At 41.7% G+C, this 23,327-nt stretch overlaps 1 protein-coding gene across 2 annotated transcripts in view; it reads right to left on the reverse strand.

Moving 5' to 3' along the window:
• The window catches only part of DOCK1 (dedicator of cytokinesis 1), a 551,011-nt gene that overhangs the window by 92,772 nt on the left and 434,912 nt on the right, over positions 1-23,327 (reverse strand). For both annotated transcript variants that reach the window (XM_073354059.2, XM_073354058.2), the window contains exons 33-37: positions 17,131-17,279; positions 7,168-7,253; positions 6,840-6,996; positions 1,542-1,582; positions 199-289 (exon numbers count right to left, since the gene is read on the reverse strand). In XM_073354059.2, the coding sequence (XP_073210160.1) occupies positions 199-289; positions 1,542-1,582; positions 6,840-6,996; positions 7,168-7,253; positions 17,131-17,279 (524 nt within the window). The remainder of the gene's footprint in view (positions 1-198; positions 290-1,541; positions 1,583-6,839; positions 6,997-7,167; positions 7,254-17,130; positions 17,280-23,327) is intronic.

The following is a 23,327-nucleotide window of genomic DNA, read 5'->3' on the forward strand; positions in this document are numbered from 1 at the left end:
AATAATATCTAATTATGGAACATATTGTAAATCACAATACAACTTTGAATTACTTCTTTTTTTATTTTGAATAAGTTAATAATCGTAATTTGTAAATGTGGATGTCCTAAAGCTCATATGAAAAAATAAACACAAAGCTACATAGTAATCCGCAACAGCAAGATCTTCAAAATGCTAAATATATTTCAAGTACTCTACCTTAAGAAGCTTTGCATGCAGAAGTAATGTGTAGGCAGCTTCAGTGTAGTTATCACACTCTTTGTGCAGGTCACATAGCTTGTACAAATACCTACGGTAATAAAAGAGAGTCAGTTCTTAAAATGTCACAAAATAATTTGTGTTGAAGACTACAACAGTAAAAAAAACCTGGGATTTTTTAAAACTCATATTTCACTATTTCAGACAAATTTTTAGGATACAGCATGCCAAGAAAATCAACAGCAACATCAACAAAATGTACTGGTATGTTCAAGAATAGCTATACAACTGTAACTTGCTCTGATGTCCTGCTTTTTTTTTTTTTTTTTTTTTTGGAGATGACCAAAAAAAAAAAAGACAAGTAAAGAGTTTGATATAAAAGTGCAATTCTTTTTAAAGAGCAACACTTGCAGTCCTCACTTCATTTTCCCAAACCATTCCTGTCAGATAAAAAATTCCGACAGAATGATAGGAAAATAAATATAAAATACTAATTATATGATAAAGAACAATAACTTTGCACTTTCATAATGCCTTTCTTCCAAAGAGCTGAAAATGCCTTGCGAATATTAAGGAATTTAACCTCACATCACTCCTGTGTGGTAGGTATTATTATCCTAATCTTATAGATGGGGAAATAGACACAAGAGAACAACCATACATGACGTCTGTGGCAGAGCCAGCAAAGAACTAAAGTATTCTGACTTCTAGTCTTTTGCCAGCACCTCAAGACCAGCCTATGCCCTGAGAAGAATTCCGTTTTGTTTTTTGTAGCAATTAACAAAATATAGATTAATCGCGTACTTTAAAAATCAATTTAAATACAGGCTTCGGTGCCCATATTAAACTGAGCCAACAGTTTCTGTTTACAGAAATAGGGTTTGATCCTGTTCCCATTGACTTCAATGGGTTCTGGATTGGCCTCATACAGATGTTGTATCAGACATACGCAAGAATAATGCTCTTGAATGCACTTTCATAGTCAGTAATCCATCCTTCTGTTGTTAGGCACAAATTTAGTTCTTGGCAGAAAATAAAATTCAATTAGTTCCTTGCTTTTCTTTTGTCTTAATTTTCTTCTGTATGTCATAATACCTTTAAGTATTTCAATGGTTACAATAATGAAAGTGAAGGTGATGCAGCAGGGTTAAAAAGGTTTATGAGCCTAATTACTGATGCTTATTAGTCTCTGTAAACTCAATCTGTTTACGCCTCGGTACAAGTATGTGCCTTTCATTACTGCCATTTCCCCCTCTCCAAATCAGTAGCTTAGTAGACAATTCATCTTCTCCAATTACAGTAAAGTGAGCTGCAAAAATATGTCAAAGGACATGCTTACACACCTTATGTACATTTCTTCTCTTTCAATTTCTTTGTAGAAATTCTGAAATGTAAAATTATAATTCGGATTTAAAGACTTTGATTTTGCAGTGTGTCATGTACACAGAATATATACTAAATTCAAAGTCGTAAGTGCATAATATCAACCTCAAAAATTGCAAAATGAAATTTGCCTCTGGTAGAGAAGCCTGTAAGTTCTTTAACTATAAAATCTAAAACCATGATGATGTTTCATTGCGTAACATTTTAGGGCTTACGTTCCACTGCAAAGGTTCTGAATCAGAATCACATTGGTGGGAAAAATATTCTTCAGACATTTGCAAGTCACACAGCATTACCTGCTTTCAGTTAAAATTTGGTAATCTACAAAAACATAATTTTAAAGTAATTGTTGAACTATGGTTTTTAAACTCTAAACCTTGAGTAATAAGTCATTCACTCTTGAATTCTAACATTTTCTTAAAAAATAGAAAGTTAAAATTGTTCCTTTTTCGGTTTTTATATACCACATCTTATCCTACTTTACGAAATCTATGAATGCCTCTGGCCTTGAGACAGACAGTAATAAAGTACTGCAAATATTGAAAATGTATGATATGAAACATTAGAAAAGATATTAAAGATGCTAGGATTTACCAATTTTCCCCCAACTGTCACAAGGAGACACTGGTCCTTTAGGAGGAAAAAGGCACCTGTGACTAATCTGGGTTTAAAAGAAGGCACCTAGCCCATATAAGTGGGGAGAGACTGAAAAGGAGTCATCAGAAAAAGGACAGGTAAGGTAAGGCTGTCTGGGAGTGAAAGATTGACAGGTAAAATCTGCCAGAGACTAGGAGACTGTAGAACGGGGTGAGCAAATTATGGCCCGTGGGCTAGATCTGGCCCACAAGCCATTTTAAGCAGGCCCACTAAGGGCGCTGTGTGGGGGCCGGACCATGCGGCTCGGCCCAGGTCCAGTGCTCTGGCCACAGCGCTGGGTCGGGAGGCAGACCACGCGGCTTGGCCTCACTTCCGTCAGGGCACTGGGTCGGGGTCCAGACCACGCAGCTTGGCCCCGTTTCGGCCGGGGGCTGGACCACGCAGCTTGGCCCCGTTTCGGCCGGGATGCTGGGTCGGCGGCTGCACCACGCGGTTCAGCCCTGCTCTGGTGCTCTGGCCAGGGTGCTGGGTCAGGGGCTGCACCACGCGGCTCGGCCCCGCTCCAGCGCTCCGACCAGGGCGCTGGGTCTGAGGCCACACCACAAGCTTGGCCCTGCTCCAGCCAGGGGCTGGGTTGGAGGCCTCACCATGCACCTCCCAGAAGCCGCAGCATGGCCCTGCTCCAGCTCCTACATGCTCCAGTGGCCCCCTCCAGCAGTCCAATGGGAGCTGCAGGGGTGGTGCCTGTGGATGGGGCAGCGTGCAGAGCCACCTGGCTGTGCCTCCACATAGGAGCCAGAGAAGGGACATGCCACTGCTTCTGGGAGCTGCTTGAGGTAAGCACTGTTTGGTGCCTGCACCCCCGAGTCTCTCCCCATGCTCCAACCCTCTGCCCCAGCCCTCATCCCCCTCCCGCTCTCCAAACCCCTCGATCCCAGCCTGGAGCACCCTCCTGCACCCCAAACCTCTCATCCCTAGCCCCACCCCAGAGCCCGCACTCCCAGCCGGAACCTGCATCCCTTCCTGCACCTCTGCCCCAGCCCTCATCCCCCTCCCGCCCTCCAAACCCCCCAACCAGAGCCCTCACCCCTCCTGCACCCCAACCCCAATTTTGTGAGTGTTCATGGCCCACCATACAATTTCTATTCCCCAACGTGGCCTTTGGGCCACAAAGTTTGCCCATCCTTGCTGTTAAAGGTCCCTAACAGAAGCTGCAGGTGGTTCCTGGGGAAGGCTGAAAGCAGGAGACAAGCAAGAGGGTTTGCTGGCTGACCTCGAGAAGCCAGAGAACCAGGGCCAAAGGACTGAAGGCCAGAGGGCAACAGAGGGATTTTCCTGTTGACTTTTAAGCGAGAGAGCGAATGCTGAGGACTGACAGCAGGGGTTTACCTATTCAACATCTCTACACTAGATAGTTGGACCCAGGAGAACAGTGAGAGGCTTGAGGCAGTGATAGATACGACCCTAGTGAGGATGAACTTCCTGCAGAGCAGTGTGCAATTCAGCTGGGAGAGCTGGAGTGGCTGTCCTAGTAAAAGGACTGGAGAGGGATGAAGAAGAGCCCATGTGTGGTGGAAGATGCCAACGTGTGGTATGTGCTACGTGGACAGACTAGAGGATGTAGGCAGCGCTTAATTTATAATGAAATTGGGGCTGGGGCTCAAGCAAGCTTTTTTACTTTCGTAACTGACATGGCTAGCCCAGAGGTGCCGAGGTTATGAACTGCCAAGTCTAGCGGTGTCGGGCCTCAGCCCTGGCAAGCCCTAGCCCAAATTAAGCACTGGATGTGAGGTTTTAAGGACTATCACACCGGGTGTGAGAAATGGACTATGGCTGCACTCATAAAAAAAAAAAAAAGCCAGATGACCACTCATGTCTGCACAGATGCAACACAGAAAAGCTGTGTTTGAAGAAAGCTCGAGACCTATTGGAAACTCCATGCTTTGCAGGATGGGTGGGTTATGGAGAGAAATTTTTCAGTTTCCATTTCTAGGGTTGTGTATCCCACATCTTTTGCTTTGAGCTCTGTATTCAAATAAACCCCCCAGTCACACAAAATTCAATTGTGTTTTCTGTAGTTAGCCCTGTTTGGGTTCAAAACTCTACAAAATTGCTGAATTCCCAAGGAAAATCATGTGAAACCACTAAACCAAGCTGTTGCCAGCTGCTCTGCTCTTTACCCTGAGCTCCGGGATCTCAGAAAGCACCGAAGTATTACATAATTAGCATATAGGAGCTGGTTCCTAACTCTAGTACAGGGCTGGGCAAACTTTTTGGCTGGAGGGCCATATCAGGGAATATAAATTGTATGGCGGGACATGAATGCTCACAAAATTGGGGTTGGGGGGTGAGGGCTCTGGTTGGGGGTGCAGGCTCTGGGGTGGGGTTTGGGATGAGAGGTTTGGGGTATAGGAGGGTGCTCCAGGCTGGGATCAAGGGGTTTGGAGAGCAAGAGGGGGATGAGGGCTGGGGCAGGGGTGTGGGGCATGGGTAGAGGTTCAGGGATGCAGAGCTCAGAGCGGCGCTTACCTCAAGCGGCTCCCGGAAGCAGTGGCATGTCCCTTCTTCGGCTCCAATGTGGAGGTGCGGCCAGGTGGCTTTGCACGCTGCCTCATCTACAGGCACCGCTCCTGCAGCTCCCGTCGAAGTGCCGGAGGGGGCCATTGGAGTGCGGCCATTCCGTGGTTTCCAGGAACTGGGTGCAGCAGCCCCCGACCCTGTGTCCCGGCTAGAGTGCCAGAGTGGGGCCATGCCATGGAAGCTGTGTTGTGTGGCCCCTGACCCAGTGCTCCGGCTAGAGCGCCGTAACGGGGCCGAGTTGTGTGCTGTGGCCACCGACCCCACTCCCCAGCGGAAGCTAGTGGGCCAGCTTAAAACGGCTCATGGGCCGGATCGGGCCTGCAGTTTGCCCACCCCTGCTCTAGTAAGTATGAACTAAATTCATCCCTGTGGCAAAGGGCAAGTGCAAGGCCTACGTCCCATTTAAGCCCTACTTTGAGGTTTTAAGAAGGAATTAAATGGTGAATTGACGTTAGGCTGGCCCTCTGTACAGGGATGAATTTCGCCATAGGCACACTAAGGATGAAAAGATTATGTTAAACCCAAAGGCTGAATACATATTTAAAATGAGACCATGTCATCAAATATGATTTAAAATCTATGAGCCAAGCACTGCCCTGAGATGTTTGCATGCATCTCCCAAAGACTTCAATGGGAGTGTTGTGTAGGAGTATCTCAGGGCAATTTGGCTCCATGACAATAAATCCCCCACAAAATTTACCGTATGCGAATATTTGAAATATTGAGATCACATCCAGTATAACAAAAATTCAGCATCAGAAGACACTATTACAAAAATTTGTCTCTAGATAGATGAAGAAAGAGGAGCGTATTAACTGAAAGACAAGATATGGTTAGAGTGACACCCAAGTGCACATTTAGAATCCCACCTAGCTGATATGACAAGTTTTAATTAGCAGGATTCTCTGAGTTGACATTAAAGGAAAAACAACAAGCACAGGGTATGAAGAATGGAAGGAAGAATAAACCTCTTTCACACTAGACTTTTCCAGTTTTATAAATTACTATAACTTGTTTTATATCTTCTTAAAATCACTGCAAATGCCTCTTTATTTTTGTAACTTCTTTGTCAGTTACCAACAGGCAGCATCTTGTCACTCTAATTCTAGTCAGAATGGCAAATTGCCTCTTCCATAAGCAATCTCATTCCTTGGATCACTGATCAGTGGCAACTTCAAGAGTTCTCTCCTCCTCAGATTATAAAGTGCTCAGTCTCTGCTATACAGACACGAGAAAAGCAAACTCTAATGCAAATGCTCGTTTCTAAATTGACAGATCTGTATGCTGTGCCATTCTGTCACATGGGTGTGGCAATTGGGCCAAGTAATCCACCACCTGTGCAGACTCCCTCATTCAACCAAAGAAACTGCTGCATGCAAATTAGCTTCAGAGTAAATCTGGTAATCAGTTCAGTTACCTCTGATGTCACGGAAAGAAACCACTGGCCACTTGTGAAGCAAGGGGCAGCGGCACTCCGACGGACCACCACGGGTGGTAAGAAGGAATTGAGAGGGCACAGGGCCGACGGTCCCTGATATACTGCAGCATGAGCGCGGCACTCCAGGGGGTGCCATAACCAGTCCTACAGATACCACTAAGGCAAAAATCTCCCCTAGCCACACACGTGGGCACGCATACACCTGCAATGGAATCGACATGAACAAGCACCCGAAGAAGAACCTGGTGATATTCTGAACCAAAAGAGCTCTCAACCATTCTTATACCTGCTTCCATCACTTCACACTGACTCAACAGATATTTTAGGCTTCAAAGTAACACACAGGTGACAATCCTGGTAACTGACTATACAGATGATGATGTGGTATATGGGTTGTACCGACAGGAGCTGAGGATGACTACATTACTCCCTTTCTAAATTTAAAAAAAAAAAAATGAAAAACTAAATGTGATGAACAATATTTGTCAAGAATTCCCCTCTTTAAATCAGATTCATCAGCCTTATTTTTAGCAGCTGGGTGAAAATCATAAGATCTTTCATTTAGAACAAACAGAAGCTTGCTGTTAAAATTAAAAATTCAGTACCCATTCTAAATTTAGCCAACTAATTTCTTCTCACTCACCAGTACATTGACAGTGCAGCTCATGCGGTTTTCTTTATTTTCATCATGCATTATAGTTCTGTAATCCAGCAGTCTTTCCATGAGACGGACAACAAGTTTGACAAAAGTTTCTCCATTTTTAGCAAGATATTTGTGTTTTCTGCAGTGCTCCAAGAGACTGAAAAATAATTGCACACTGCTTGTTAATCACACTCAAGAAGAGGTACTAGACTAAGGTTCAATTTTAAATATTTTGCACCATTAACAGATTTTAATTATTTCTGGGCTACAAAATTCATTGTAGTCCAAATATATTCTGACATAAATGCCACTGCTAATCAACGCTTACATTTTGTCAAACAACACTTTGTACTGTTCATCTCCTCTGCCTCCTTCTACTTCATGATCCAGTTTTGTGATGATCTCGTTTTCAAACTAGAATAAACAGAGCAAGCATAAATAACCAGTATGGCAAATATTTCATTTTATTACTGTAGCATTAATGGCTGATAGATTGGTTGGATATCTCTATGATATGTTTAACCACTATTTTTAAGCCTGATTGACTTTAAAAGTCTGCAGTCTCAGATATCCATTATGATCTGCTGCCCTATAAGGATTTTCATTTGAGGAAACCACTGGTCATGTTATTAAATGAAGCTTAAATATATGCATTAGGGAAATCTAAATAAGGTAGCTGATGACAGGAAGGGGGGGGGGGAGCAGAAAGAGCATACAGAGCAGGACACACAATGTCGCCTGCAATGATTACAATAGCAACAAAGACAACTCAACTGAATGAACATCCTAACATCTCTTTTTGTAACACACTGTAACACACCTAATAGACAGTTTCAATATCATTCCTGAAGGGAAGAGAGTTCTTTTGAATGGGTTAAGATCTGTATTTGTATTTAAGAAGTAATACAAGTACATACTTAAAGGGATATTAACTATTTTAATAGCGGATTGGATAATTCCATGGATTTTTAAGTAGTACAAAGCCTTTTGCCTCTAGTTGCCATGAATCTGGTCCAGGTTGGTAGTAAACTAAAGTTGTTACCACAGGATTGGTGACTGGCAGCCTACCATACATGGAATGAGTGATATTATCTTATAATATCTAGGGTACAGGTATACACATCACAAATATATATTCTATTTAGTATCAGTTGGCGGAGGGGCCAGAACTGAATGGGCCAGTGAAACTGAACGGGCCAGTGAAACTGAACTACCCTATCGCAGCTGGAGGTAGTCCCATTAGGTCAGAGTGGGAGCACATTGGTAGAGCAGTGTCTTGAAACTTTCACTGCCACTTGCTCATGTTGTACCTATTCTGTGGCACGATGAAAGGCTTCAGTCTCCAAGACTCTCCATCCAATATCTTTCACAAGAATTAAAATGTACTCAATTGCTTTAAATATAAAGAGGTGTATTTTCCCCCTGTACTTTGCATCTCTTTAATAGTAGAGCAGACAATAATATATTTCTATGAAAAAGAATGGTCTTCAGCCTGAGATTCTTAGTCTAACAAACTATCCATTCACCAATAACTTAATTCTCAGTTAAACCATGGGTCATTTATGCCACTCTTGTACACTCTTGCAGGGGCCTTAAAGTGGGACTAACTTACATTTGCACCTACTTTATGGCCTGTTTATACTGGCAGAGCAGAGTACAGGGGCCTTACCGTAATCGAAAATTCAGTCCTAAGACTACTATTACAATGCCATACATATTACAAATAACTAAGCAAACACAGATGCCTTTACCACAAGGGACAATAAAAACAGGACAAAAACAAGTACGACTTTAAACAAGTGTAAAATAGAGACCAATTGCAAAAGATTTAGATGAAGTCTAAGTTCTGGACATATGTTTCTCATCAAATGTCCTATACCCAAAACATAGTGAAACTGCCACGAAGAAAAATTCCTTCCTACTCCCACATATAGCAATCAGGATAACTATTTGCATAAGGACAAAGATCAACTCACATCAACAGTAAACATTCGGTAGTTAAATAACTGCAATATGCACATGATCTGTCAGAGACCAATATGGGAAGGGCCAAATGATGTCAGTGCTTACCGAGAAAAAGCTACGGGAAAAGTTGGCGAGAAGAAGCATCCTGCAAGTGGGCAAGAAAGTGGATATGTATGACTGCCTCCCATTAGCAGCCCTTCACGGCCTCTCACACACCTGAAGCAACCATAATCAAGAGAAGTTTGGAAACACACCAGTCTCAGGCTAGCAGAATTCACATACAAATCCTGGCCATTTGGCTGAATAGAATGTGTGGGAGAATCTGTCTTGCTCTTAGCAGTCCTACAGATGGCAGGAATCTGTTTCTGTGAACAGCTTAGTAACAACAAAGGAAGTCTAAACATCCACTCTTTAGAGTCAAATTATTTGATTCAATCTCTTAACATCTTGATGTGCCTGCAGTAACTCTTCCAAAAGATCCCTAGCATTGTTTGCATCTCCCCATAAGAGGCCCAGTCCCCCTTCAACTCCCAGTTCCAGGCTCGCTCTCCCAGGTTCCTTGACCCAATTTTCCCTCCCCAGTCTGGGTTCTGCCCCCTCTGCTTTCAAGTCAGGTGGTTTCCTCCTCCATACTGCCTGGGAACAAGCAGGGGGAGCACTGAGAGCAGAGAAGAGCCAGTCTTCCTGCTCTGAGTTTGGTGGCTGATGCTGCCATGTGGCGAGGAGCAACAACCAGAAACAGCAATTGCAGGAAAGTCCTTCTCAAACCCTGAACCCCTAGAATGGAACATGCTCAGTGCAGACTGAATCTTAATGATCATTTAGCTGCCAAACTCCCAACAGGTCTCCATTGAGCATGTGTGAACTGAGATTTTCCAAAAGCTTATAACTTGGACAAATTTAGGCAACTTTTTAGGGAACAGCAAAAGGCACATCCCTGACTCCAGGGTCCCAGGGAAACCCCTCAGCCAAATATCAAACCCATGTTTCAAAGCACAGAGGCTCTAGTGCAGTAGTTCTCAAAGTTTTGTACTGGTAACCCCTCTCACTTAGCAAGCCTCTGGTGTGACTCCCTCTCCCCCCCCCCCAATAAATTAAAAATCCTTTTTTATATATTTAACACCATTATAAATGCTGGAGGCAAAGTGGGGTTTGGGGTGGAGGCTGACAGTTCGTGACCCCCCATGAAATAACCTCGCGCCCGCTGGGGGGTCCTGACCCCCCAGTTTGAGAACCCCTGCTCTAGCGCTTCTCAATAAAGTGATTCTAGGATTTATTTTTAAAAACATGGGCAAAAATAGTGTATGTTTCCCTAATATCACTCTCTGAAATTGGCTGAATCATTTTTGCTGAAGCTGTAACACACACACACACACTCACACCCACCCACCCCTGAGGTAGATAGGCAGATCTGGAAAACTTCAGCCCAAATGTTTAAAGTTTGGTAAAGTTATAAGCAACTGAAAAGAGGGGTTTATAATTAGATGTCTCAAGCAACCTTAACTATAGGTAGCGCGGTTAGCACCGCCTATAAATATACAATATTTACGGTATTAAAAATCATCTGAGTATCCAAGATATAGTGCATACTACAACCATTTTAAATGCTCTGTTTGGCCTGATATTAAAAAATGAAAGGCCCATAAAAACCAATTAAAACACAAGTTGTGGAGAATTTTGAATTTCCCCTTCTGTGCCCCAGCTGAAAAAAGTGACTCTTAATACATTACACGTATTATTCCAGAAATTAAATGAAATTGAGAAAAGGAATCTACCACTTCTAAAAAGCAAATACAAACTATGAAGCCCAACCCTGTAGTACAAGGACAAGTTCAATAATATTTAAACCACTAAGTAAAACAAAAGTCACAAATTTCATGTTCTCTAATGAGGAACAAAAAAGAATGTTCTTTCCTCACCTATCTGAAGAAATGACATTTGCTGCCAGCATCAGCTCTCTGTGTGCTTTACCTATTTGTTTGCCATCACTCATAAGACGAGGAGGATTACACTTCACATACAGGATCTCCAACATTTTGTTGACATCAGGATTACTCAAATCACATTTCACCTAAATGCAAATTCCTATAAATTCTAGCTCCTTCTGTAGACCCTAACACTATGGTCTGGGTACCCAGCTATGGTGGCACATCCCTCTGATGCTTGCTTTAGGTTGGATGAGTGGGCTGAACGGGCTGAACAATGCTGGTGTATGCTAAGGTTATGGCAATCGCTGTGGGGAGTGGCGGAAGGGAATGATCGTGGAAACGCTTGTTTCCTGGATCCTTGCTATGGTATTTGGAAGGAAACTGACTGGTTTAGATCAAATAGCAGGCACAGGCTGAGAGTACACTACTGAATATTACTTTCAGGGTCTTTTCACAGAAGATTAAGGTGTCAATAGTGGCCCTTGGTTCATGTTGATAAATTCACGGCTTACAAAATTGTTGATTAAGGATGATGCCCCAGCATTGCCTATATTAACTATTCAGGGAGACTGCATCTGATGTTAGTCAAGCGCTACTTGCAATTAAGATTTTTCACATTATTTTGCATTAAAATTGCTCAGATTCAGACTGAGCAGTCTGCCTCTACAGTGGTGGAACTAATTCTTAAGGGAACAAGTGCTAAGTCCGTGGTGTTTAAGTTCCAGTTGGTGATACTCATGGAGGTTGTATCTGGAAGTTTAGGGAATGTACTTGTCAGGACCTAAGAGTTAGAATCCATATCCTTCCCCTGGTTTGTGAAAGCCAGCAGGGTGGTGTTGGGACCACTACTGGAGATTCTTCATGAAAGGTGCTATACAAATTTACTGCTGCATTTATACAACTTTGTTTCCTTAGCTAGGAAGATCAGACTGTTAAATTGAAATTCAGATAGCTTACTAATAAATGTAAAATCTGATTTCATTCCTATTAACTTAGCAAGGCTCCTTCAGACATGCCAAAGCTGCGGAAAAAAATGTAAAAACTGGGCTTGTTTTTGGCTTAACTGGCTTGTGAGTTGCTGGTCGGCTAGTTTTTTGCCTGTAGCTTGTTTGGCTTGTAGCTTCTTTTTTTTGATTGACTCCTGGCAAGCAGGGGCAAGGGAGAGAGTCAGGGGTTCACAGCAGGCCCACCACAGTCCCAGGGGGCTCTAGTCACATAGCGTGATCGGGTTCTTAGGGATTGGCTTGTTTTGGCCTTGTTTTGAAATGGGATTAGCTTGATTTTTGGCTTATTGTGAAAATCGGGGTGCTTATTTACAACGTGAATGTTGGCAACTGTGGGCTCCTTGTGTGTATATTGATTTTGTACACCATACATTGGATAATTTATATAATCTTAAAATGGAAAGTCAATAAGAGGATATAGCTTTACTATAACACTATTATTTTCATGTCAAACTTTTAACATGAGTTTTTAACTTTTAACAGGAATTGGAAAATTAATCATCATTAGCAATGGGTGAACCACAAAAGGTTCAGAATACTGGTTCAGCTAAGGAAATCTCACATGATTAAGCTTTTTCTACAGAATTCTCCTTGGTGTAAACCTAGATGGAAAGTCCACGCACATCAATATATTATGTTTGCTTCTGTTCTGTCCCACACCAGGTAGCACAGAAAGGTGCAAAGACATATAAAAAAAAATAGAACTAGCACCTCAAAAAAGTTCTCTTTTGTTTGGTTCATGTTTTGAATGAAGTTACAAGTCGGTTTTTATTTTAATCCAGACTGGTTCATCTAACATTAATTACACTATTTTAACCCCTAGGAACTAGCTAGCTCCCCAATGAAACAATTCTAATTGGCTTTTTTCTCAATTGTTTGTAGGTCACTTTGGGGTGTTTACATGCAATTTAAGAGAGGATTTCTAGCAGCAGGTCTGGATGTGAGTCCTGTCTTGCACATGGTGCCAGCCTACCTCACCCCTCTGCTGATGGAAACCCTCACTGATCTTCGGAATGCACTCTTCAGTGTTCCTTCTCCCACCTCTCATCCCCCATTCCCAATATGACTCTCACTCTCAACTTCAGAGATAAGGCTGGAGTTAGAGAAGGCAGAACAAGGAGACGAGCAGAAGTGAAGTGAGAGTGGAAAGCAATGGGATGGGTCCAGGGAACGAGAGCTAAAGCTTTGAGTGTGCAAAGTCGGACAAGAAAATGAATGGGAAGTGGGTCCAAAGAATGAGAGACAGAAAGAAATCAGGTGGTACAGTCAAGGTTGTAGATCAGTGGTGCCTAAACTTGTTATGGTATGGGCCACCTTTTGTAATATGGTCATCTCATGGACCACCTTCCATCCTGCTGCTACACGTGACCTATCACCACTACCTGACTAGGATTGGGACTGTAATAGTCAAAGTGATTCTCCTCACTATCTTTCTCTGGCTCTGACATTCCCTCCAGTCTTTGAATTGTGGAGTGCACTGATGGAAGGGAGGCAAGGAGGGAAGCAGAAGAGAAAAGGAGACAGCTTCTTCTATGGGGAAGCCTCAGTGGACCTTAGTGGCAAGCCCATGCTCCTTGTTTTGTGGTGTGTCCTAGCTGGAGCTGCATACAAAAGGTGAGAGAGGGGAAGTGGGCAGCATTACTTGTCTGCCCAGATCTCCACATATCATGATTTGGGAATGTATAACTTAAAGACAGTACACAATTTTACTGATCTTCTGTTCTTTCTCAAGGCTGCAAGTACAGTAAGGGTAAATACAGTCATGCTGTCTAAGACTGTTTTCACCAGAAAAGAACAATAAATACTGAAATAAAAGTAGTTTTGGTGAGAGTTGACTGTTAATAATATAGGCCACATGTTCTAGTATTACAATTCTGTGAAAAATCTATATTCTTCCCACACATTATAGGTTTACACATCTGCTGGGGAAGTGGAGCCAATTTAAACCCTTGCTGATGTGACTAATAAGGTTAGATAATTGTATTTCTGGCAGATTAGTTAAACAGCAGCAAACTATTCAATTCTAAGTTCTCTTTGCAAGCAAACCAGAACAATAACTGGCAGTTGCATGTACATAATATAACGCAGGACACACACACACACAAAGTATGAAAGCCTACCTAGGTACTGGTAATATTTCTTGAAGAAAGTATGAATACCTTTCTCACAATGCATAAATCTATTTTTGTTATTGGGAGCAGGCCACTCGCCATAACCTGTAAACAGCAAACCAGCAATGGCCTGCATGACAAGACAGGAAAACCTCTGTCTGCTCAGCATAAGAAAGGATCAGGGAGCAGGAGCTGGCTACCTTCTTCTCCAGGCTAGAGTCAGCCCCAACACTGGCTTAAGGCCCTGAATCCACTCTGCGCTAGTGGAATATTGCCAAGGTAGTGCAGGGCTCTGCAACACCCAGACAGCTTCGTGATGGGGAAAAGAGGCAAAAGGTCTGGCTGCTGTTTAGCTATACCAGTGAAAACTTCCTCTACTTCGAGGTAATTCTCTACTGGCCATATACAATTGCCTTTCAGCCCCTTTGGGGTACAATCTAATTAGAGGACCAACCCACTGAGTTGGATGTTGAACATAAAAATCTTTTTGGTGAGGTATAAAGTGGCACACATGTATCGAAAGTTGAAGTTAGACAGGGGTATTTTAAAACACATACCCACTGATTAAACAATGTGGCTATGTCACATTCTATGCCAAATATAGTCTAAGGTCTTGCATAAATGCTGGAGTTTAACACCAGCACACAGATGTGAACACAGTGATGTGCCTTGCAAAGTATAGATCTCTTGCACTTATACATGAAACTATGAACGGACAGATTGGATATTTTCTGTTAGATATAAATATGCATTCTGAATGTATTGTACAAGGAGCTTATATATATTATGCTAATATTGTATTCATAATGAAGCAAGCTCTTGTGACACAAGGATATAAATATACGGAATATTTCTATCTAAAATCCAAAACATCTGTGGTTTAAGCATGAGGCATATTTCTTCTCAAAAAGGGAAGAAAGTTTACATTAAATATTTAAGTTGTTCATCTATTAAAATCACCAGATTATTCTATGCAAAGAAATATAGAGCCATAAATTAAACAATAACGCATCCTTATATAGTTCATGATCCATACAGTTACACAAATAAAACAAACAACAAGTAACAAAAGTAAGCCTCTGACATGAGAATGTGTAAATGGTATCTCATTGAGCACTTCAGATTTTTGTTTTGTTACTTTTCATTATGGCATAGTTACACACAACGTTAACATACTACACAGTACGTTACTTATTACTGCAATAACATCAGAGATAAATATAAAAACTGATTATTGAAATTGAATTGAATCAAAATACTGATCAAAAGTTCCTCGTTCATTGCAATGCAACTGAAAATTAATACAGCTAGTCATGTTTTATATGTTTAACTGATTCCTTGTAGACATTCATTTATTTTGGTTATAGATATGTTAGAAGCTTGTTATGAATATTAACTTATGAAAAATAAGTCCAGCACAGAATTAGATTAGTCCCCATCCAATAACTACCCTGCACCTTTAAGCAGTGGGTAGGGGGCATATTTGGCTGGCTGGCCAAGTGAAGGGAACAGTGCTTTATGGAGGGGCATCTTTCAGGCCTTGCTATCTCTGTACAGATGAGTGATAGACACACACCAACTCCTGAGTCCTCATAGACTCTAAGGCAGAGGTGGGCAAACTATGGCCCATGGGATGATCCTGTCTGGTCCTTGAGGCTAGCCCCCAGCCCCTCCCGCACTGTTCCCCCTCCCATGCAGCTACGCCGCTGCACGGGCAGTGGGGCTGCAAGCTCCTGCCGCTCTGAACGGCACGGTAAGGGGGCGGTGGCATGCACGGCGGTGGAGGTTGGGTAGGGGGCCCCGGAGGGAAGTCAGGGGACAGAGAGTGGTTGGATGGGGCTGAGGTTCTGGGGGGCGGGGCGGTCAGCGGTCGAGGAACAGGGGAGGTTGGGTAGGGTGTGAGAGTCCCGGGGGGCCTGTTGGGGAGGGGATACGGGGTGGGCAGTCAGGGGACAAGGAGCAGGGAGGGGGGTGGATGGGTTGAGGGTTCTGAGGGGGGCAGTCAGGGGGCGGGGATGGGGAGGGGGCCAGGCTGTTTGGGGGGCACAGCCTTCCCTACCCGGCCCTCCATACAGTTGTGCACCCCGATGTGGCCCTCGGGGCAAAAAGTTTATCCACCCCTGCTCTAAGGTCAGAGGAACCATCATGATCATCTTTCTGACCTGCACACTTACTCACCCACTCCTTTAATAGACCCCCTAACCTCTGCTTGAGTTACTGAAGTCCTCAAATCCTGATTTAAAGACTTAAAGTTACAGAAAATCCCCCATTTACACTAGGTTAAACCTGTGTGACTTGTGCCACATGCTGCAGAGGAAGGCGAAAACCCCCCAGGGTCTCTGCCAATCTGACCTGGGGGGAAATTCCTTCCTGATCCCAAGTGTCCCTCTGAAGCACCTAGCCTCTTATCCACTGAACACTCACAGAACTCTCATATTCTCTGCTCCGAAAGGATTAGTATTCACCTGATGACTAGATTCAGCTCAAGAGCATCACACTGCTTAACATGCAGTATTCAAGATATATTTATTGTGAAAACAGGAATATGTTTATTATCAAAGAGAGATTCAAATGATAGCAAGAACCAACACTGGAAACAAATGGTTACATGCAAAACAAAATTATAAGAAACTTTTTAGAGTCTAAACTTAACTCACACGACATTATCCCATCTCCTACAGGTTAGCACACCTCAAAGTTCTTTTCCTAGAGTTTTCAACCAAGATAGCAGAGATCCTCCTTTCTTAAAATCAAGTCCACTAGTAGCTTGTCTTCTTAGATTGAAGGATGCCAGGTGTACCTCCATACCCTTAATTATTCTTCTAAAATTCATTGTCTTTATTCAGACAGGATAATCCCTATTGTTTTTGTTTTTTCCTGCAATGTATACATTAGCTTTAACTCAGTATAACAATAGACTTCCATTGTAAGATACACAATACACAATCATCAACCACGGCGATAAGCGTCTCCCACCTCCTGTCTGGAGAAGTCTGTCTCAATGTATGCTACCTCTCAGCAATCTATGTTTATCAAGAAGGACTTAAGAACATAGTTTTCAGTATACACACATCACTCCTTACACATTATCTCCACATATATTTTGTAATGGCCATGATGACCAGAACGCATGCTTTCTTAGAGAGCTTACATGACCCCTTTTGGTGAACCCTGAGGATCACTGTAACCCTATGTGTATCTCTGTGCCTTTTACCAGTGGGCATCAAAATGTCCTTGCATAACACTCACAAACTTAAAATATTTGTAGCTAAACAATGCTTACCATTTGGAAGCTTCTGGTAGAATGAAACTCGCACTGCATCATGTCAAAGAATATTGGGATTGTAGCTTTTCGAAGCTCAGTTTCAGGAATCAGTGTCATTTCCAACATAGGTCCAACCATTTCTGGGATGAATTTGATCTTATGTTGACCTTTTGGGGGGAAAATGTACTTCAGAATTAATGAAAAGCCACCAACAGTGCTACAAGATTACCTTAAAAAATGCTACAGTGAATAAGCTTTGAATATCCTGAGCGTAAGAATGCATTTCTTGATTTTGGGCTCAATTTCTTAATTGCAATTTATGTCTTAATGTAAGTCACTAACCCTCAGAAAGAGAAGTGAACTCTGTTTTTAAGGCTGAGTAAAACTATTAAAGAACTGTTCAAGAGAGAACCACACCAGAGCTTGCTATACTTCCCTAAACCAAACAAATTCACACACATCCATATTACACATTAAGTATTTGAGTTACATCATGCAAATAGGATGGAAGAGGGGGAAAAAGCCGATTTTAAATTATTTAAAATTCCATACATTTCCCAGTGTTACAAAATGTGACACTCTATCAAAATGTCATTATGACTGCATACTTACAGCCTCAAGACATGAAACATCATCTAAGACAGGTCTAGATTATGTCTTCTTTCTTCCAGAGTTGGTTTGACTAGCTAATTTTATTTTACTTTTTTCTTCCCAAATGGAAACTGTACCTCCCCAAATTCTTCCCCCTCACAGATTCAGAAAGTAAGTTCTTAACAGCAACTTGAATACTTATAAAAATTAGACCATTTAACGAAAAACATCTAGTTACTGCAAGCAGCACTCATATTCAATATTCTATGATATTAAGGAAGGAAGAATGGATATCATGCACAGTAAATGAAATGTAAGACAGATTTGGGGGCGCTGGGTAGGCGAATATATAGAAATCTTAGAAATATGATTGTATTCCAATCGCAGCAATAAACTTCCTGGTGTGACTCTGAAAAAAATCACTTAACCTCTCTAGGCCTCAGTTTTCACATCTGTGAACTGGGGTATGTAGTGAAGTGAAGACTCACCAGCCTGGCACCTCCTGCCTGTCGTCTGGGAATTAGTTTTTTTCCAGCACACAGAGCACCCTCTGCAGGCTGGTGTCTTGCCTGCCGCTGGCCCCGTGTCCCTGCCGGACCCCGGTGCCCTTTACCTCAGGGTTCTACCCCAGCAGTACCTCCACGCTCTGGGTCTTCCCTCCCAGGGGAACCCCCGACCCTCCAAACCCACCTTGCCTCAGTGGCTACTGCCAGTCGTCATCCAGCCCCCTTTCCCTGGGGCAGACTACTGTCGGTAATGGACACTCATCACTGGCAATGGGGTTGGTTCGGCTGCCTCTACCTGTCCCCGGGGTTGCACCTCTGCAGCCCCAGTATCTGTTTAGGTGTTGACCAAGGCCTCAGCCTGGGGAGTTGCCAGGTTGGAGCTTCCCAGCTCCTCTTGCCCTTTTCCCCAGCACTGCCTACTTCAGGAACTGTATGTTCCCCAGCAGCTAAGCCCTCTCCCTCCAGGGCTGGAGAGAAACTCCTCTGCCTTCTGGCCCTGATTGGCTCCCTGGGGCTGCCCTTTCCTAGGGCTGTTTTTAATCCTTTCAGGGCTGGAGCGGGGTGACTGCCCCGCTACAGGGTAAATAATGATTACCTAATTTAGAGGAGTGTTGTGACACTTAATCTCTTAATATTTGTAAAGTGCTGTGAGATCCCTGTATGGAAGTTGCTATAGAGACCCAGTCTATTATAATACTGTACACTGCATGGAACACAAAAAAAAAATCAGTATATCATATTGATTTTTAAATTAAATGTAATATCTATATGGAAGAAAAATGCACATTATAGCATGAATTCACATAATCTGAAATTTCAAACACATACAACCATGGAGCAGTATGTAATACAGTGTGTTCATTAACACGCTTGTCCTCATAAGATTACTGTAGTAATCGCTGAGACAGTATTCATATTCATTATCAATTTTAGTTGTGATTGCAATTAACATTAACATTAGATCATTTAATACATGAGGTGATCAAGAAGAAGAACCTTAGTAACAAAATAGCAACATTATAATCATTTTATTTTTTTCAACAAATAAGTTGCTTTATTTGCTTTCTTGATTGAGAATTTAAATTGAAAGCAGCAATGGCAGAACTTTAGATATACCAGGAGGATGAAGGGATGATCACTAGCAGCCAGCATGGATTTACTTAAAAACAAATTGTGCCAAACCAATTTGATTTACTTTTTTGACAAGGTAACTGGTTTGGTGGACAGGGAGAATGTAGTGGACGTAATATACCTGGACTTTAGCAAGGCTTTTGACACAATCCCACATGACATTCTCATAAGCAAGCTGGAGAAATGCAGGCTCAGTAGAAATACCATTAACTGAATACATAATTGGTTAACACAAACAACGAGTAACTATTAAAGGAATTATGTCAGATTGGAAGGAGGTTTCAAATAGGGTTCCCACAGGGATCTGTTCTGGGTCTGGTATTATTTAACATCTTTATTAATGACCTGGATATAGGAATAGAGAGCATACTGATCAAATTTGCACATGACGCAAAGCTCGGGAGGGTGGGAGGGGGGGCAGGGGTTGCAAACAATTTGGAGGACAGAGCCAAAATGTAAAGTGATCTTGATAAATTGGAGAACTGGCTATAGACAACAAAATTAAATTCAACAAAGACAAATGTGAGGAGCTACACTTAGGGAAGACATACCAAATGCACAAATACAGAATGGGGGATAATTGGAGTGACAGCAGCACTGCTGAGAAGGATCTGGGAGTTGTGGTGGATCACAGCCTCAACATGAGTCAACAATGCAATGTGCTGTCGCAGAGAAAGGAAATGCAATTTTGGGTTGCATTAACAGAGACATAGAAAGTCACAAGAGGTGATAGGACCTTTGTATTTGGCACTGGTTAGGCCTCAGCTGGAGTACTGGGTCCAATTTTGGTCACCACTGTATAGAAAGGATGTAGAGAAAATGGAAAGGATTCAGAGGTGAGCGACAAAGATGATGAAAGGGATGGAATGCAAGCCATATGAGCAAAGGCTGAAGGAACTGGGTATGTTTAGTTTGGAAAAGAGGAGATTAAGTGGGGGGGGGGAGGGATCGGGGGAGGTGTGTGAACATGTTAACAGTCTTCAAATTCTTGAAAGACTGCCATAAAAAAGACGGAGAAAAATTCTTCTCTCTTTCAACAAAGGGCAGGACAAGAGGAATGGGTTCAAATTATAGCATAGCAGATTTAGATTATATCTCAGGAAAACTTTCTAACTGTAAGAAGAGCAGAATAAACTGCCTAAGGAAGTAATGCAAGCTCCTTCACTGGAAGTTTTCAAAAAGAGGATGGATAGCCATCTGACTTGAATGGTTAAGACACAACAAATCCTGCATCTTGGCAGTGGGTTAGAGTAGATGACTCTTGCAGTCCGTTCTAACCCTATGATTCTATGATATACCTAAGATCTTATTAGCATGTTTGTAAGAGATCGATTAGTGTTTGACAACGTGACCCTGCCAATGTTGAATGCTTTTGAGGAGCATGCAAGTAAAAGTTGTAAAGCTTTCTATTCTATTCTATTCTTTTTTTTTTTTAATGTTATTACCTTCAGCCTCTCAGGTGACAGTTTTCTTGTATTATGCCTGAAAAGTGTCAGAGCCAATATTTCAGAGAACAAATGATAGTGACAAAGTTATTTGTCAGGAGGAACATCAGTGTCATGAAGTTCTCTATCTGTCACAATGAGTTTTTCACTGCTCCAAGCTTAAAGATACATAGCAAACAATGAGTATCTTTTGAGGACTAGATGTGAAAAATAGCAAATTTCAAAAATAATGCATTTTAAATCTTTGATTACTCTTCCTTTTCTGTAACAGAATATATTGTTTCTGTCCAAACAGAAAGTTACACAATATCTCAGCTGAGTGACTAACAGCTACATATCTTGACTATGCAGCTTTGAGTCCAATCCTGTGAGGTGCTGAGCTCCTCATAAAAAGTACTGACATTTATGGGAGCTGTGGGCACACTCAGGACTTGCTCCAGACCTCATACGTTCAGGTCCTTTACAGGTATCAGCAGAATCTAGGGAAATTGCTGCTGTAAGTATTCAGTCCTTTTGTTATTTAGAGTGCATTATATTCACAGCAATCCTCTCTCACAGATAATAATCAACAGAGTTTTTAAATCAATGAGGACAGGGGAGGTTTTCAGCAAGTGAAATACAAGAGAAGAACATGGGGGAAAAGGGGAATAAAAGTGATTAGCAAAAATATTAAAATTATTTGTATAATTTTGTATAATTTAATCTGCTTTCTGAAGCCCATTTAGCACTTCACCTCATCTGCAGAGTATGTAGGTGGCTTCCACCAGAATTTACACTCTATGCTACATGGAAAAACAAGTACAATAATCTGTAAGAACTGTGGAGTCAGCACTCTCTCTGTTTTGGATGCTAAGCATATTGCCTCATGAATCAGATCTACTGTAGCCACCTGAGATTTAAGACACAAAGTACATTCTTAAATATAAGGGAGTTGAAGAGGACCACAAAAAATCAGGGTAGAGCAAATGAAAATTCTAAATAATCCTCCTCATTATCCCAAATTTACATTACACAAGGAATAATAAATATTTTGGCTTGTTCAGTAAGATGTGAGCAAACCATTCAAATGGAAGCAGGTATAAGCCTCTCACTGACACCCTTCTAACCATAACTAAAATTATACACTATATGATGTATTTCAGTAAATCAGTCAGGTACAGAAATACACGTGTATTTGCCATGACAACATGATCCAATGCAATGTTGTGCCACAATATAAAATGTTACAGACAAAATACACAAGGAAACAATCTTATTCTGGGACCTAACAGCATCTACTCCAGCTGTCTGTCACATACAAAGCATATCCTGAGATAAACAAGTGAGCAGGTTTTTTTCCCCCGAAGCATGAGAGCTCCCATGTACAGATTCAAAATGTGACAGGTTTAGAAGAAAATTTAGTACTCTTGTCTTTGGCAAGGTAATATAATGTGCAGCTGCTTTAAAACGATAGGTGAAACAACACTTGCTGTTAAACAGCATGTACATTTTTGCTTTATTTTGGTCTCTGCTTTGCTGTGGTGCGCACTGCCTCTTTTAGAGTGCTTTCAGCATAGAGCCTTATGATAGATAATAAATTAATTGTATCAAAAAATAAGATATGGAAGACGTTAGATAGTTATGTGTTTTTCCTCATCTCCCCCACTTACCCTACATTTTAATTTGGGTCACAAAATCATTGAATAATATTCTAGTAATTTCATACCTCACTTGGGGTCAGATCTGAGCATGTATGACTAATTCAGAAAATGGTAAATATAATTACTTCTATTTGTGTTAGACTCAAAGTTCAGGTCTATTTTTGACCTTGACTTTCCCTCCAACAAAATTAACATCTCTGTCAAGATACCTTTCTTGACATCAAGTATTGGGGTGAAATGCTGGACCTATATGTGACTAGCACACTGATGGGGAACGCAGAAATAGCAGTAATTTTGCTATATTCTGGGGAGTTTCACGTTTGAAAAGTAGACCTGGTTAGTTCAGATGTCAGCATTAAAAATATTTTCATTATTTTTTCCCTCCATCAGCTTTATTGAGAATGGGATCAAGGTCTAGTTTTCAAATAATTACACTTTCTTTAACATTTCACTATTCTTGACCCCCAAAACTGCAGATCAAGAGGCACAATAGATACTTTGCAAAAATTTGAAAAAGGGGACATTTAAAAACCCTTTATATATCAAAAAGCACTTAATTTATTTAAAAATGTTCAGACAACGAACATTCTAGTTGTCAGTAAAAGTGAGCCCTAAAAAAATTCTGAAGGTTTGACACTTTTAAAAATGACCAGGGGTTCAAAATGAGCCTCATAAATTGAATAATATTACAACATTAATAATGGAAAGGCCATAAGAAGACAAACACATAGCTGCAGAGCTGGAGTTAGAGCCTTGGGCAGGCAGATTCAGCATACTGTAAGGCCTCTGTCACTTAAGCCAAAGGAACATATTTGCCAGCACTAAAAAAAAGACCCATTTAAGTTCTTTCAAAGCAGCAACTACACAATAGAATGCAACCTCAAAGGCAGTGTGGCTTTCTC

This window comes from Lepidochelys kempii, chromosome 7 (assembly GCF_965140285.1).
Source record: "Lepidochelys kempii isolate rLepKem1 chromosome 7, rLepKem1.hap1, whole genome shotgun sequence".
Classification (NCBI taxonomy): Eukaryota; Metazoa; Chordata; order Testudines; family Cheloniidae; genus Lepidochelys; species Lepidochelys kempii.